General features: G+C 38.7%; 1 protein-coding gene across 1 annotated transcript; it reads right to left on the reverse strand.

Annotated features, from left to right (window-relative positions):
• Window positions 1-7,653: 7,653 nt before the first annotated feature.
• LOC132594510 (Krueppel-like factor 5) lies at window positions 7,654-10,971 on the reverse strand. The gene has a single exon (XM_060292312.2). The coding sequence runs from the start codon at window positions 10,653-10,655 to the stop codon at window positions 9,291-9,293; it is 1,365 nt and encodes a 454-aa protein (XP_060148295.1). The 5' UTR covers window positions 10,656-10,971; the 3' UTR covers window positions 7,654-9,290.
• Between the last annotated feature and the right edge of the window lie 7,114 nt (window positions 10,972-18,085).

The raw sequence follows: 18,085 nt of genomic DNA on the forward strand, positions 1-18,085 counted from the left end.
TGCACAAGCTCCCAGGAGGGGAGGTGTGGATAGTGACCTGTGCTTGCACACAGGCTTCTTGGTGGCTTCAGCAGCAGCCTTAGCGTCTCATGCCCATCTCTGCGGTCCGTGATGATAGCCGTGGCTTGCGCCCATCTCTGGAGCTCCTTTAAGTGGCACTCTTAATCCCCTCTCCTCGCGTACCCAGAAACAAAGAGGCAAGAATATGTCTCTTGCCTCTTCCACAGCTCCAGACGTTTTCCCGGACTCCCTCCTGGCTAGCTGTGGCGCAGTAGCCCCTTCAGGCTGTGTTCACGTAGCCAACCGCAGTCCTCTCCCTGGGATCCTACCAAAGCTGAAGCCTGAGCTCCCAGCCCCCACTCGTCCCACCGGGTGAGAAGATAAGCCCCTTGGGCTGGTGAGTGCTGGTCAGCACCGATCCCCTCTGCGGGAATCTCTCTGCTTTGCCCTCTGCACCCCTGTGTTGCACTCTCCTCCATGGCTCTGAAGTTTCCCCCCTCCGCCACCTGCTATCTCTGCCTGAGAAGGGCCTTCCTAGTGTATGGAAACCTTTCCTCCTTCACAGCTCCCTCCCACTGGTGCAGGTCCTGTCCCTATTCTTTGTCTCTCTTTTTTCTTTTTTCTTTTGCACTACCCAGGTACATGGGGGAGTTTTTTGCCTTTTGGGAGATCTGAGTTCTTTTGCCAGCGTTCAGTAGGTGTTCTGTAGGAGTTGTTTCACACGTAGATGTATTTCTGATGTATTTGTGTGGAGGAAGGTGATCTCCACGTCTTACTCTTCTGCCACCTTGAAGCTCCTCCTTAATTTCATGTTTTAATTGCTTTTTCAGATATGTAGAAATACCACTGACTTTTGTATACCGATATATTTTTCAACCTTGCTAAACTTGTTTATCAGCTCTATTTTTTATCCTTCATGGTTTTCTAAATATAAGATCATTCCATTTCTAGTTAGTTTTACTTGTTCCATTCAAATATTGATGTCTTCTCTTTTTCGTTTTCTTGCCAAATTACCTGGCTATAACCTCTCTCACCATGTTAAATAGAAGTAGAGCAAAGTGATATTCTTTTTAATTTTTTTTTATTTTTTTGTTAATTTCTGCTTTATAACAAAGTGAATCAGTTATACATATACATATATCCCCATATCTCTTCCCTCTTGCGTCTCCCTCCCTCCCACCCTTTTAGGTGGTCACAAACCCCAAGCTGGTCTCCCTGTGCTATGTGACTGCTTCCCACTAGCTATGTATTTTACATTTGGTAGTGTATATATGTTAATATATACACTATCACTCTCTCACTTTGTTCCAGCTTACCCTTCCCCCTCCCCATATACTCAAGTCCATTCTCTAGTAAGTCTGAGGCTTTTTTAAATTTTATTTGTTACTGATTAAATCTCCAAAATTTAATTTTACCATAGAGGAACAAGTAGAAAGATTTATTTTGCTTGGTCAGGTCTTTTTTTTTTTAAATCTTTATTGGAGCATAATTGCTTTACAATGTGTTAGTTTCACTTTATAACAAAGTGAATCAGTTATACATATACTTATGTCCCTATATCTCTTCCCTCTTGCATCTTCCTCCCTCCCACCCCCCCATCCCACACCTCTAGGTGGTCAAAAAGCACCAAGCTCATCTATCTGTGCTATGCGGCTGCTTCCCGCTAGCTATCTATTTTACGTTTGGTAGTGTATATATGTACATGCCATTCTCTCACTTTGTCCCAGCTTACCCTTCCCACTCCCCATGTCCTCAAGTCCATTCTCTAGTAGCTCTGAGTCTTTATTCTCTTCTTGCCCCTAGGATTTTTATGACCATTATTTTCTTTAGATTCCCTATATATGTGTTAGCATATGGTATTTGTTTTCTCTTCCTGACTTACTTCACTCTGTATGACAGACTGTAGGTCCATCCACCTCACTACAAATAAATCAATTTTGTTTCTTTATATGGCTGAGTAATATTCCATTGTATATATGTGCCACATCTTCTTTATCCATTCATCTGTCGATGGACACTTAGGATGCTTCCAAGTCCTCACTATTGTAAATAGAACTGCAATGAACATTTTGGTACATGACTTTTTTTGAATTATGATTTTCTCAGAGTATATATATATATATATATATATATATATATATATATAATCTCCAGTAGTGGGATTGCTGGGTCGTATGGTAGTTGTATTTTTAGTTTTTTTAAGGAAGCTCCATACTATTCTCCATAGTGGCTGTATCAATTTACATTCCCACCAACAGTGTATGAGGGTCCCTTTTCTCCTCACCCTCTCCATCATTTTTTGTTTGTAGATTTTTTGATGATGGCCATTCTGACCAGTGTGAGATGGTATCTCGTAGTTTTGATTTGCATTTCTCTAATCATTAATGATGTTGAGCATTCTTTAATGTGTTTGTTGGCAATCTGTTTATCTTCTTTGGAGAAATGTCTATTTAGGTCTTCTGCCCATAGTTGGATTGTGTGGTTTGTGTTTTTGATTGAGCTGCATGAGCTGCTTGTAAATTTTGGAGATTAATCCTTTGTCAGTTCCTTCATTTACAAATATTTTCTCCCATTCTGAGGGCTGTCTTTTCATCCTGTTTATGGTTTCCTTTGCTGTGCAAAAGCTTTGAGGTTTCATTAGTCCCATTTGTTTTTTTTTTGGTTTTATTTCCATTTCTCTAGGAGGTGGGTCAAAAATGATCTTGCTGTGAGTTTTGTCATAGAGTGTTCTGCCTATGTTTTCCTCTAAGAAATTGATATTATCTGCTCTTTCATTTAGGTCGTTAATCCATTTTGAGTTTATTTTCGTGTATGTTATTAAGGAGTGTTCTAATATCACTCTTTTTCATGTAGCTGTCCAGTTTTCCCAGCACCGCTTATTGAAGAGGCTGTCTTTTCTCCACTGTATATTCTTGCCTCCTTTATCAAAGATAAGGTGATCATATGTGTGTGGGTTTTTCTCTGGGCTTTCTATGTTGTTCCATTGATCTATATTTCTGTTTTTGTTCCAGTACCATAGTGTCTTGATTACTTTAACTTTGTAGTACAGTCTGAACACTGGGAGGCTGATTCCTCCAGCTCCGTTTTTCTTCCTCAAGATTCCTTTGGCAAATCGGGGTCTTTTGTGTTTCAATACAAATTGTGAAATTTTTTGTTCTAGTTCTGTGCATAATGACAGTGGTAGTTTGATATAGATTGCTTTGAATATGTAGGTTGCTTTGGGTAGTGTAGTTATGTTCACAATGTTGATTCTTCCAATCCAAGAACATGGTATACCTCACCATCTATTTGTATCATCTTTAATTTCTTTCACCAGTTTCTTATAATTTTCTGCATACAGGTCTTTTGCCTCCTTAGGTAGGTTGATTCCTAGATATTTTATTCTTTTTCTTGGAATGGTAAAGCGAAGTGTTTTCTTAATTTCACTTCAGATTTTTCATCATTAGTGTATAGGAATGCAAGAGATTTCTGTGCATTAATTTTGTATCCTGCTACTTTACCAAACTCATTGATTAGCTCTAGTAGTTTTCTGGTAGCATCTTTAGGATTCTCTATGTAGAGTGTCATGTCATCTGCAAACAGTGACAGCTTTACTTCTTCTTTTCCTATTTGGATTCCTTTTGTTTCTTTTTCTTCTCTGATTGCTGTGGCTGAAACTTGTGAAACTATGTTGAATAATAGTGGTGAGAGTGTGCAACCTTGTCTTGTTCCTGATCTTAGTGGAAATCGTTTCAGTTTTTCACCATCAAGGATGATGTTGGCTGTTGGTTTGTCATATATGGCCTGTATTATGTTGTGGAAAGTTCCCTCTATGCCTACTCTCTGCAGCGTTTTTATCATAAATCGGTGTTGAATTTTGTTGAAAGCTTTGTCTGCATCTATTGAGATGATCATATGGTTTTTCTCCTTCAATTTATGGCAACACAGTCCTACCTTGGGAAACAAGAAACATCTCAAATAAACCACCTAATCTTACACCTAAAGCAATTAGAGCAAAAAGAACAAAAAAACCCCAGTGTTAGCCAAAGGAAAGAAATCATAAAGATCAGATCAGAAATAAAGAAAAAAGAATGAAGGAAATGATAGCAAATATCAATAAAACTAAAAGCTTGGTCTTTGAGAAGGTAAACAAAATTGATAAACCATTAGCCAGACTTATCAAGAAAAAAAGGAGAAGACTCAAATCAATAGAATTAGAAATGCAAAAGGGTGGGTAAGAACTCACACTACAGAAATACAGAGGATGATGACAGATTACTACAAGCAACTATATGCACATATAATGGACAACCTGGAAGAAATGGACAAATTCTTAGAAATGCACAACTTTCTGAGCCTGAACCTGAAGAAATAGAAAATATGAGCAGACCAATCACAAGCACTGAAATTGAAACTCTGATTAAAAATCTTCCAACCAACAAAAGCCCAGGACCAGATGGCTTCACAGGCGAATTCTATCAAACATTTAGAGAAGAGCTAACACCTATCCTTCTCAAACTCTTCCAAAACATAGCAGAGGGAGTAACACTCTGAAACTCATTTGATGAGGCCATCATCACCCTGATACCAAAACCACACAAAGATGTCACAAAAAAAGAAAACTACAGACCCATATCACTCATGAACATTGATTCAAAAATCCTCAAACAAATACTAGCAAACAGGATGCCACAACACATTATAAGGATCATATACCATGATCAAGTGGGGTTTATCCCAGAAATGCAAGGATTCTTCAATATACACAAATCAGTCAATGTGATACACCATATTAAGAAAGGGATATTCTTGTTTTGTGCCTAATCTTAGAAGGAAATCTTTCAGTGTTTCACAATTAAGTACGATGTTAGTTGTAGGGCTTTTGTAGATTCCCTTAATGACTTTTTACTCTTCATGCTTTCATATATTCTCTTTATCTTTGGTTTTCAGTACTTTTCATATGGAATGTCTAGGTTTAGGATTTTGTTTGTTTAGTTTGGTATTTTTCCTTTTTAGAATTTTAATGTGTGATTTAATTCTTTCATTATTTTTGGAAAAAATATTTCTATATTTCTAATATTTCTTCTGCCCAGTTTTGTTTCTCTCTGTTCCTTCTGGTATTCCAATTCCACATACATTAATTAGACCATTTGATATTGTCTAACAGCTCTTGAATGATCTGTTATGTTTTTATCCTCTCTTTCTAACTATAATTTTATCTCAGTTTCTATAATTTTTATTGTCTTATCTTCAAGTTCAGTGATTCTTTCTTGGATGTATTGCATCTACTGATCCAGCCCTTTGTAGAAGGCATAATAATGGCCTCCAACAATGTTCTCATCCTAATCCCTGGAACTTGTGGGTACGTAATATTATGGCAAAAAAAATTAAAGTTGCATATGGAATTAAGATTGCTAATCCACTGACTTTGAGTTGGGGAGATTATCCTGAATTTTCCAGGTCCACTCTAATCACAAGTGTCCTTCACATTGGAAGTGAGAAGCAGAAGAGAGTCAGTGTGTTAAATATAACTATGGAAGAACAAGCACAGAATTGCAAAATTACTTGCTTTGCAGATGGAGGAAAGAGACCATGAGCCAATGAATGTGGGCATCTCTAGAAGCTGGAAAGGGCAAGGGAAGAAAATCTTTCCTAGAGTCTTTGGAAAGGATCACAGCCATGCCAACAGCTTCATTTTATTTATTATTTTATTTTTAAAAATTTTATTTGAGTATAGTTGATTTACAATATTGTGTTAGTTTCAGGTGTACAGCTTGGTGATTCAGTAATACATATACATATATTCATTCTTTTTCAGATTCTTTTCCCATATAGGTTATTGCAGAATATTGAGTAGGATTTCTGGTGCTAATAAGTAGGTCCTTGTTGGTTATCTATTTTATATATCATAGTGTGTGTGTTAGTCCCAAGCTCCTAATTTATCCCACTCCCCCTACATTTCCCCTTTGGTAACCACAAGTTTGTTTTCAAAATCTGTGAGTCTGTTTCTGTTTTGTAAATAAGTTCATTTATTGATACATCATTTTTAATTAGATTTCACATGTGAGTGATATCATATAATATTTGTCCTTGTCTGACTTACTTCACTAAATATGATAATCTCTAGGTCCATCCATGTTGCTCTAAGTGGCATTATCTTGTTCTTTTTTATGGTTGAGTAATATTCCATTGTATGTGTGTACCATATCTTCTTTATCCATTCCTCTGTTGATGGACATTTAGGTTGCTTCTATATCTTGACTACTGTAAATATTGCTGGTATGAACATTGAGGTGCATGTATCTTTCTGATGTATGGTTTTCTTTAGATATATGCCCAGGAGTGGGATTGCTGGATCATATGGTACTTCTATAATTAAGTTTTTAAGGAACCTCCATACTGTTCTCTATATTGGTTGTACCAATTCACATTCCCACCAGCAGTGTAGGAGTGTTCCCTTTTTTCCACACCCTCTCCAGCATTTATTGTTTGTAGACTATGATGATGGCCATTCTGACTGGTGTACTTTGATTTTACTTTACTTGCATTGTACTTTTGATTTGCATTTCTCTGATAATTAGTGATATGAAACATCTTTTCATGTGCTTTTTGACCATCTGTATGTCTTCTTTGAAGAAAGGTCTATTTACATTTTCTTCCCATTTTCTGATTGGGTTGTTTGTTTTTTTGACATAAAGGTGCATGAGCTGTTTGTACATTTTGGAGATTAATTCCTAGTCAGTCACATAGTTTGCAAATATTTTCTCCCATTCTGTAGGTCGGCTTTTTATTTTGTTTATGATTTCCTTTGCTGTGCAAAAGTTTTTAAGTTTAATTAGATCCCATTTGTTTAATGTAGTTCAAAAAAGATATTGCTGCGATTTATGTCAAAAAGTGTTCTGCCTCTATTTTCCTCTAAAAGTTTTATGTAAGTCTTGCTTTACATTTAGGTCTTTAATCCATTTTGAGTTTAGTTTTGTGTATTGTGTTGGAGAATGTTCTAATTTCATTCTTTTACATGTAGCTGTCCAGTTTCCCCAGCACCACTTATTGAAAAGACTGTCTTTTCTCCATTGTATACTCTTGCCTCCTTTGTCATAGAGTAATTGACCATAGGTGTGTGGGTTTATTTCTGAGCTTTCTATCCTGTTCCATTGATCTATATCTCTGTTTTCATGCCAGTACTATTCTGCTTTGATGACTGTAGCTTTGCAGTATAGTGTGAAGTCAGGGAGCCTGATTACTCCAGGTCTGTTTTTCTTTTTCAAAATTGCTTTGTCTATTCTGGGTCTCTTTTGTTTCCATACAAATTGTAAAATTTTTTGTTCTAGTTCTGTGAAAAAATGCCATTGGTAGTTTAATAGGGATTACATTGAATCTGTAGATTGCCTTGGGTAGTTTAGTTATTTTGATAATATTGATTCTTCCAGTCCAAGAACATGGTATATCTTTACATTTGTTTGTGTCATCTTCAATTTCATCAGTGTCTTATAGTTTTCAGAGTACAGGTCTTTTGTCTCCTTAGGTAGGTTTATTCCTAGGTATTTAATTATTTTTGATGTGATGGTAAACGGGATTATTTCTTTAATTTCTGTTTCTGTATTTCATTGTTTTTTTGTATAGAAATGCAACAGATTTCTGTGTATTAACTTTGTTTTTTTTTTTTTTTTTTTTTTTTTTAGGCACTTTTTATTTTCCAAAAAAATTTGTCATTTATATATATAAACATCTCATTCTCTCAAAAAATTCTACAACTATACAGCTGTTTGCTCCATTATTTGCATAGGAAATGACCACAATACAAAAATAAGAGGGAAAAAGAAGCAAAACAGCAACCAACTTATGCTTTCCATGTAGGTATGTTTCCACGTATAAACATTTTGAAGCCTCTTACAAAATATTTACACCGTTTGTCATCTATTTACACGTTTTTAAGAGCAACTTTTCTAACAAACAAAACTATAATTTATCAAGTTATGAAAATTTTCTAAAAAATTTACTATATTACCACAAAATAAATAAAGATAAACAATATTTTAAAAACAAAATTAAATTTTCATTTCAATTAAGACCGCTTTTGGCATTTTGCTTATTCATTCTGCCCTTTGGTTGACAGCATCAGTGTCACATTACTATTTTATATTGCATATGTGTAGCACTTACTTCCTTAAGTTTTCAACATGTCATTTATAATTAAAGGCAGACACTGAGTCAGTATTAACAATAGATTAACTAAACTGCACTGTAATTTAGGTAAAATTACTGTGTCTCACTGTATATTACATGCAAAGTCGACATAAACTGGCATTTAACCAACTGTACTGCACGAGCAAACATCTCGATATATGAAACCTGCATCATAAATTCCATGTTTCCATATACGAAAAACTACATCATAAACTCAACATTGCCATGTGAAAACTACGTAAGTCCGTCTTTTTAAAAAATGATACTGTTCAGCTTGTTGTAAGAGGTTTAATTTTTGAATATTGTTAACTGTCTTTTAGCTCGAGTTCACAATTCATACAAAATGTCGCTCATATTTAAAATAAACAATCTGATTTTAATCAGTGCATGAAATCTGCTTTTGAAGTTCATTTGAATGATTATTATCTCTTCCCCCTAGAGAAATGAATTTGGTAAGGTTTTAAAAGGTATCTTACCACAGGTTCTAACTGTCAATGTATTCATGGTTATTTTCAAAAGAATTATTTATGATTTTTCCCCAAAAGAATCTTAGAAAACATGTAATAAACCTATAAAGCTGATTTGCATATTTACAAAATTTCGAAGAGCAAATATAGGCAACTCATATTTAAAAAAAAAAAAGTTTGTTCAATGGCTATTTGGAATTGCCAGGTATGCTGCGCACCTCTAGAGAATTACCTAGTATTGAAAAAAACTCCTCTGATGTCAAGTAAAATCTTGACACACAATCCAGCCGACTTCCTGTGCCTGCCAACTGACTTGTTTACTAAACACTGTCACATTAAACGGTGGTGCTTTGGGAAGAACACTGCAAACACACCCTGCACGCCCAATCCGCACTGAGGTGAGGCTGCCTGTCTGAGATGATTGGCATCTGCCTGGGTGAAGCCAGGTTACAGCAAGCATTCCAGATTCTGAAAAGGACCAAACACTTTGGTATTAATACAATGTATTCCCTGTTTTCTCAAATATACAAAATATACATTTCCAGTCTTTTGTTTTCGTTTTCATCTTTCTCTATATAGTTAAGTTTGTAGTTTAGAATTTTGCCAAGCGAGCGGAGGAGCGGCGGCAGGCGATACGCGGGTGGCGGCAGCGGCAGCTCAGTTCTGGTGCCTCTTCATGTGCAGGGCCAGGTGGTCCGAGCGGGAGAAGCTGCGGTTGCACACGCCGCACTGGAAGGGCTTGGCCCCCGTGTGCTTGCGGTAGTGTCGGGTCAGCTCGTCCGAGCGCGCGAACCTCCAGTCGCAGCCTTCCCAGGTGCACTTGTACGGCTTCTCACCAGTATGAGTCCTCAGATGAGCTTTTAAATGAGAAGATTTTGTATAAACTTTTGTGCAGCCCGGATAATCGCAGTAGTGGATGCGTCGTTTCTCCAAATCGGGGTTACTCCTTCTATTGTATCTGACAGGCTGGATGTTTTGCGAAGTAACTGGCAGGGTGGCAGGTAAATTTGGATTATGAATTGCCAGTTTAGAAGCAATTGTAGCAGCATAGGATGGAGGTGGGGTTAAATTCTGGAGCATCTCTGCTTGTCTATCTGGACTTCCAGGCTCTGAGCTTGGTGGTGACGGGGGGAAGTAAGTGGCCTGCTGGGAAAGAAACTGACTTGGCATGGGGTATGTGCAAGGGGGCATGCTCTGGAATTGCTTCATGGCAGTCTGCGGGACGGCAGAGGTGTGAGTGTTAAGACCCGCCATGGCGGCCGACACTGAAACATTAAGACTGTCCATCACTGCTGTCTGGTTTGTAGAACTGGGCATATCTAGATCCGGTGTATTCAGGAGCTGGTACAGGTGGCCCTGCTGGGGAGGGACAGAAAGATGAAGGTCTGGTGTAGGAAGTTCTTGTTTGATGAAAATATTGTTCACCTCTGGAGCTGCGGTCTGGTGGGAGCTGAATATACTGGTGAACTCAGGGAGGGCCTGGGTCGGGGCCGGAGGAGGGGCTGTCGTTTCACTCTGGTGGCTGAAAATGGTAACAGGTTCTGTCTTGATGTGTGTTACGCACGGTCTCTGGGATTTGTAGAGGCCAGTTCTCAGGTGAGTGATGTCGGGGAGGAAGACGTTCATGTTGATACTGTAAGGTAACCCTTCACTGTCAGTGAAGAACTGGTCTACGACTGAGGCACTGTCTCGTCTATACTTTTTATGCTCTGGAATTATAGAAACTGGAGGAAGTTGAGGTGTCAGATACTTCTCCATTTCACATCTTGTCTGGACCAGCTCCTCGGCTGGCAGTCTCGGGCCGGCGGCGGGCGGCGGCGCCGGCTGTGGCGGCGCGGGCTGCGCCTGCGGGTGGTGATGCGAATGCTTCAGCTCGTCGCCGGGGAAGAGCGCCGCGTCGCGGGCCGGGTTCGCTGCGCCCAGCACGGGCTTGAGCTGAGCGAACACGGGCTCGTCCTGCGGGGGCGGCGGCTGGGGCATAGGTCCCAGGCGGGCGCTCATGGTCAGCACCCGCGTAGCCATGGGAACTCGGGGGTCGGCTCCGGGCGCGGGGTGCGGGTTGAGCGAGCTTCCCACGTCGCCCACGCTGACTCAGGCCGGCGAGCTCGGCGCGGGGCGGCGGGCGGAGGAGGGTAGGCTCCGGGTGGACCCTTCAACTCACACCAGGCGCGGTTTTTGAAGGCGCGCACGAAAACCCAAACTCTTCCGCTCCGCCTCGCGTGAACGCCGATGTCCTCCCGGCGACCACTTTCTCCCGCCCCGCCCCGCCACGCTCCCTCGCTCCCCCGGAGCCCGCTCCCGCCACGGCCGGTGTCCCCGAGCGAGCTGCTAGCGCGCGTACCTGCCCCGCGACTCTGTGTATTAACTTTGTATCCTGCAACTTTACTGAATTCGTTGATGAGCTCTAGTAGTTATCTGGTAGCATCTTTAGAATTTTCTATGTATAGTATCATGTCATCTGCAAACAGTGGCAGTTTTATTTCTTCTTTTCCAATTTGTATTCCTTTTATTTGTTTTTCTTCTCTGATTTCTCTGGTTAGGACTTCCAGAGCTATGTCGAATAAAACTGGTGGCAGTGCACATCCTTGTCTTGTTACTGATCTTAGAGGGAATGCTTTCAGCCCTTCACTATTGAGAATGATGTTAGCTGTGGGTTTGTCATATATGACCTTTATTATGTTGAGATAAATTCCCTCTATGCCCACTTTCTGGAGAGTTTTTATCATAAGTGGGTGTTGAATTTTCTCAAAATTTTTTCTGTATCTATTGAGATGATTATATATATATATATATATATATATATATATATATATATATATATATATATATATATATTTGGCCATGCCATGCAGCATGTAGGATCTTAGTTCCCCAACCAAGGATTGAACCCCTGCCTCCTGAATTGGTAGCATGGAGTCTTAACCACTGGACCACCAAGGAAGTTCTGATCATATGGTTTTAATTCTTCAATTTGTCAATGTGGTGTATCACACTGATTGATTTGTGGATATTGAAGAATCCTTGGGATAAATCCCACTTGAATTATGACAACACCTTCATTTTAGTCCACTGCGACTCATGCCATACCTTTGACCTACAGAAGTGTAAGGTTATAAACTTGCTTTGTTTTTAGCTTCTAAGTTTGTGGTAATTTTTTATAGTAGCAATAGAAAACTAATACACCCTTTGAAGGCATTCTTCATCTTGCTTACCATGTTTTTATCCCTAGCATTCTATTTGATTATTCCTTATTGTTTCCATCTCTTTACTGAAGTTACCCATACATGTTGCCCACCTTTTCCACTGTATCCTTTAACATACTTATTTTATTTATTTATTATTATCAGTTTATTGAAGTGTAGTTGATTTACAGTATTATAAAACTTTCAGGTGTACAACATAGTGATTCACAATTTTTAAAGGTTATATTCCACTTATAGTTATTATATTTATAAAATTTCATGTTTGATAGCTGAATATCTGAGTTATTTATGAGTATGGTTCTTTTCATTGATTTGAAATCTTTTAAGTTAATTTTTTATTATTTATACAAAATAATTATGGGTCATTCTTGAGGTACAATTTTAAGTTACATTGGACTTGGGTTTTGTTTTTTCTATGGCTACCTTCACTATACCACAAGAGTCAAATTCTTCTAACATTCCCTTGGCAGGACCCAACCAAATGTCCTCATTTTATATTTTAGGGTTCCATATTTTTCTAACTAGGTCCATGACTTTAACATAAATTTCTTCTCTGGTAAAGCCCTAGTTTGATCTTCTCCTGTGTCTGCTATCACTGAAGGAGATACATCTCTTTTTAAGCTAATAGAGAGGCATTCTGGCTCTCATACTTAGTTTTTAACTATTTGTTAACTATCCTTAGTTTCCTCTATCTGTTTGTAGATCACCCATGCAAGATAATATTAACCAGCCAATTCCACTGTCCTTATATGCATTGTTCTTTATACCTTCCAAATGCATTAACCATTTCATTGACTAGTGTGTTCCCCGACACTGGGAGGTTGTCCTAAGTCACCTTAAGTGAAATATTTAACAATTAGCCTACTACTTTGTGTTAGGGTATATCCATGACACACATGCCACTCAGGATGAGGTCCTTCTTGCCAGCCAGGAAGTGAGTGATGAACTCCCCAAAGCACATCTTACTGCCTGCTTCATTGGACCACTTATGACACCAGCTGTGTCAGTTCAGGTCCTCTGGGAAGCAGACATAATATTAATTTATAAGTGCCAGAGATTTATTGGAGGTGATGCCTATGGAATATTACACTCCCCAGGTACAGACAGGAAAAACCTTCAGACTGCAATGCAAGTCTAACACCTCTGAAGGGAGAGTGGAGAGAGAGGGAGAATTGGGTGATAAGAGCCTCAAACTGTGGTACAGCTCTGAGAAAGTCTCAGCCCAATGGGGAGCATCAGTGCAAAGATTTCCCATAGAGAAGGCTTGCATTATGCAGAAAATAGCCAGACCCTAGTTCCTAGACTATGCTGAGTTATTGGCTGAGTCTACATGAGAAGAGCATGACTTCAGCTCAAACACTATGGAAAAAGCACTGCAGCTGGAAGTTGTCAGCTAACTGGGCTTTTTGGCAGTTTCTTCCTTGAAAGGAAAGTTGAGTGGCATACCTCCATGGCCACCAAGTCGATTTAATCACTTGTATAGTGGTAATAAATTCCCTATTGATATTCAACTCTTTAATATACAAGTTCCACAGAGTTATAACTTCATCTTTGGAAAAGTATCAGATATACCCTATTAGAGTTAGGAAATCTAAGGCCTGTTATGACCATTTTTATATTAATCATTGACATATGGTACTAATATTTTAAATCTCAGAAAGAAAATTATTATAAAAGCATTTATAATTGATAAAAAAATTAATAAACATACAAATATTTACTTTAGAGATTTTCCACATCTTCTTTGCTATTCATTTTAGTAAATATTTGTTTAAATTGTGGCCTGGGCTATGTTGCTATGTTTTTATCATTCCCCTCCCCCCCCCACTTAATCCCAGAAAATAAGTTCGTTTGTTTCTAAAACTCGGGAACTTTCACAATATGCTAGGAAACGGCTAAAAGTATCTATCAGTTATCTTGCTGTAGATTATTGGATAGTTTTTAAGAGAAGCTGTGTAATCAGTCCCAAAGACCATCCCCAGGTTCATAGATTCATTAGAAGTACTTATGGGATTCAACATACAGTTATACTCATGGCTGAGTTTTATTATAGATGTGTAATAAGGCTATAGAACTGGATCATAAGGGGAAAAGACAGGCAAGAGTCTGGAGAAATCCGTCTATAGGCTTCCTTATTTTCTCTCCTTCCTGTGAGGCGTCAGAAAGATTCAACTCTCCCACAGCAATAAAAGTAAAGCAAAAAAAAAAAAAAACATACAGCAACACATGTGTGAAATTTCTGCCCAAGAAAGGCCATGGGAGCATTTGTACTGCTTAGACTAGTCTGTCAGGTACTCCATCTTTATTCATTCGTGCAACTCCTGAAATACGATCTCTTCTAAAAACTTAATTTTTAAAAAAATTGTGAATTTTGGCATGTGTAAAAACTGTGGAAACATGTTCAGTTAAAGAAATGACAATAAAATATATCTACCATCTAAGCCAAGAAACACAAAATCCTTAATAAACGCTAAACAGATAGCACTTCCCTCCAGACCTCTTTCTGTCTAAGCATATAAGCCTTGTAACTCCCTTTTATCTCCTATCATGCTCCGCATTCATGTGCTATCTGTCTTTTTTTCCTCTAAAAATAGCATTCAAACATTATTCAATCATTTATACATGGCTTGTGTGTCTTTTGTGTTTGTACACCTGTATAAGTCTGTTAACAGAGTTAACCCTGTCTTAGAATTGCTATTCCTAGCTGTGGGATTTCTGGTGATGACAATTTATTGTGAGGAATTGTTGCAAGAGAAGGAAATGTCGTGTCTTAGGACCTGCAGGCGGGTCCTTAGAACAGACCACTGAGTGAGGGTCCTTGGCTTTGTGCAGGAAAGATTTCAAGAGTAAGCCAAAGAAAAGTGAAAGCGAGTTTATTTAGAGAGATAAATGCTCCTTAGGCAGAATGCAGACCAACTCAGAAAGTGAGAGTAGCCCCAGGGCATGGGATTGTTTGTTTTTTATGGGCTAATTTCATACACTAATGAGTGAGAGGAATATTCTTGCTATTTCAGGGAAGGTGGGCATTTCCCAGGAACTGGGCCACTGCCCACTTTTTGGCCTTTTATGGTCCACTTGAGAACTGTCATGGCATAATGTGGAGTGATTTTTAGTATTACGATGAAAGTATAACGAGCTAAAGGTCCATGACTGGACTATTCTTGAAGCCATCTTGCTTTCAGCTGGCTCCAGCCAGTTTTTATCATATCCTAACAGCTGTGCCGCTTCTTCATTTATCTAGCAGTTGTGTCCTGCCCCTTTCCTTCCTGTCTCACAATGCATATAGAGTTTTGCAAATAGGGACTGCAGACTGGGAATCCTGAGACAACAACACCTCTGTGAGCTGTAAATATGTAGAATTCCAGTGATGAGATGTGGAAGCAATGGTCATTGTTGGGAAAAAAAGAAATTGAGACCCAGAGTTACATGCCAGTTCATAAATATAAAGTTAACTACTTTTTTTTTAACTGAGAAAAAAATACACATTAAAAAGTACACTGGGGGGCTTCCCTGGTGGTGCAGTGGTTGAGAGTCCGCCTGCCGATGCAGGCGACGTGGGTTCATGCCCCGGTCTGGGAGGATACCACGTGCCATGGAGCGGCTGGGCCCGTGAGCCATGGCTGCTGAGCTGGTGCGTCCAGAGCCTGTGCTCCGCAGTGGGAGAGGCCATAGCAGTGAGAGGCCCACGTACTGCAAAAAAAAAAAAAAAAAGTACACTGGGTAGCAAGTAGCTACATAGCTGTGGTGGATTTTCACATCTTATCATATGGAATTAAAGCTACAGTTGTTATACATCTTACTTTTAGTAAACAGTCAGAAGATATTCCATATATATCAGTAGTTGCATTGAGATTACTTTGACATTCTGTTTTTCATCATTCTTTATCAGACTTACTCTGACATTTAGTAATTAATAATTCTTTATCAGTACCTCCTGCAGTTGCCACTGAGAGTGTATCTAACACATATGATTAGTCACATCCTTCAAAATGCCTTATGAAGTTTAGATTAAGTTCATTTTCCCACACCATTAATACTCAGAGACTGTGGTCATTTTTAAGTCAGGTGTTTGAAAGTTAGGAGGATAGCATGTAGTCTCTGGTGTCCTGGAAACAAACTAAAACAAATGGTGTCAGAAAGGAAAAAGCAAATATAGTATATTAATGCATATATGTGGAAACTGAAGAAATTGGTATAGACGATCTTATTTACAAAGCAGAAATAGAGACACAGATGTAGAGAACAAATGTATGGATACCAAGGGGGTAGGGGGTGGTAGTGTGATGCATTGGGAGATTAGGATAGACATATATACACTACTGATACTATGTATAAAGTAGATAACTAATGAGAACCTACTGTATAGAACAGGGAACTCTACTCAATGCTCTGTGGTGACCTAAATGAGAAGGACATCTGAAAAAAGAGGGGATATACATATACGTATAGCTGATTCACTTTGCTGTACAGAATAAACTAATGCAATATTGTAAAGCAACTATACTCCAATGAAAAATAAAGAAATGAATAAATGAATAAATAAATAAATAAAGAGACAAAAATAAATGGTGAACATATTGAAGAGTGTTCTGAGAGCCCTGAGAAGGTATTGAAGAATTTAAGCAGGGAGCGACACCATCAGAATTATTTTAGCAAGATGACTCAGCAGAATTGAGAATTAATACAATGGATACAAGTTTTAGAGATCAGCAGAACAGTTAGGAAATTACTACAGTTATCCAGGTGATAGGTAGAAAGAATAGAACTGATGCAGTGGTGATGGAAAGAAAAGCACAAACAAAAAGCTGTTAGAGCTTACCCTGCCCCCTCCCCATATCCTCAAGTCCATTCTCTAGTATGTCTGTGTCTTTATTCCTCTCTTACCCCTAGGTTCTTCATGACATTTTTTTTCTTAAATTCCATATATATGTGTTAGCATAAGGTATTTGTCTTTCTCTTTCTGACTTACTACACTCTGTATGACAGACTCTAGGTCCATCCACTTCATTACAAATAGCTCAATTTCGTTTCTTTTTATGGCTGAGTAATATTCCATTGTATATATGTGCCACATATTCTTTTTTTTTTTAAACACCTTTATTGGGGTATAATTGCTTTACAGCGGTGTGTTAGTTTCTGCTTTATAACAAAGTGAATCAGTTATACATATACATATGTTCCCATATCTCTTCCCTCTTGCATCTCCCTCCCTCCCACCCTCCCTATCCCACCCCTCCAGGCAGTCACAAAGCTCCGAGCTGATCTCCCTGTGCTATGCGGCTGCTTCCCCCTAGCTATCTACCTTACGTTTGGTAGTGTATATATGTCCATGCCTCTCTCGCGCTTTGTCACAGCTCACCCTTCCCCCTCCCCATATCCTCAAGTCCGTTCTCTAGTAGGTCTGCGTCTTTATTCCTGTCCTACCCCTAGGTTCTTCATGACACTTTTTTCCCTTAAATTTCATATATATGTGTTAGCATACAGTATTTGTCTTTCTCTTTCTGACTTACTTCACTCTGTATGATAGACTCTAGGTCCATCCACTTCATTACAAACAGCTCAATTTCGTTTCTTTTTATGGCTGAGTAATATTCCATTGTATATATGTGCCACATATTCTTAATCCATTCATCCAATGCATGGACATATATACACTACCATACATAAAATAGATAGCTAGTGGGAAGCAGCCGCATAGCACAGGGAGGTCAGCTCAGTGCTTTGTGACCACCTAGAGGGGTGGGATAGGGAGGGTGGGAGGGAGGGAGACGCAAGAGGGAAGAGATATGGGAACATATGTATATGTATAACTGATTCACTTTGTTATAAAGCAGAAACTAACATACCATTGTAAAGCAATTATACTCCAATAAAGATGTTAAAAAAAAGACAAAAAAAGCTGTTAGAGAATTAGAGTCAATAGGCTTTAGAAACCAGTTAGATGTGAAGTTTGAAGGAGAAGAGTCAGGGATGACTCAGTTCTAGTTTCTCGCTACCCACTAGATGGGCAGTCATGCCATTAACCAAGATAGAGAAATACAGGTGAAGGAACAAGTTTTGGTGAATGTTGTTAGAAATGTTGAGTTCAAAGAATCTGTAGGAGTTAAGTAAATATATGGATGTATCAAGCTAAGGAGAATTGTATAGACTGGAGATATGAATTGGGAAGTAAGCAGAATAAGTATATATAGTCAGAAAAACCATTTTGGGAAAATATTAGCTGGCTCTGAAAACACCAGATTTCTTTGT

This window comes from Globicephala melas, chromosome X (genome assembly GCF_963455315.2).
Source record: "Globicephala melas chromosome X, mGloMel1.2, whole genome shotgun sequence".
Lineage (NCBI taxonomy): Eukaryota > Metazoa > Chordata > Mammalia > Artiodactyla > Delphinidae > Globicephala > Globicephala melas.

What these genes read in the sequence shown, in the direction of transcription:
- LOC132594510 (XM_060292312.2), bottom strand. Translation starts at nt 10,655, where the DNA reads ATGGCTACGCGGGTGCTGACCATGAGCGCCCGCCTGGGACCTATGCCC.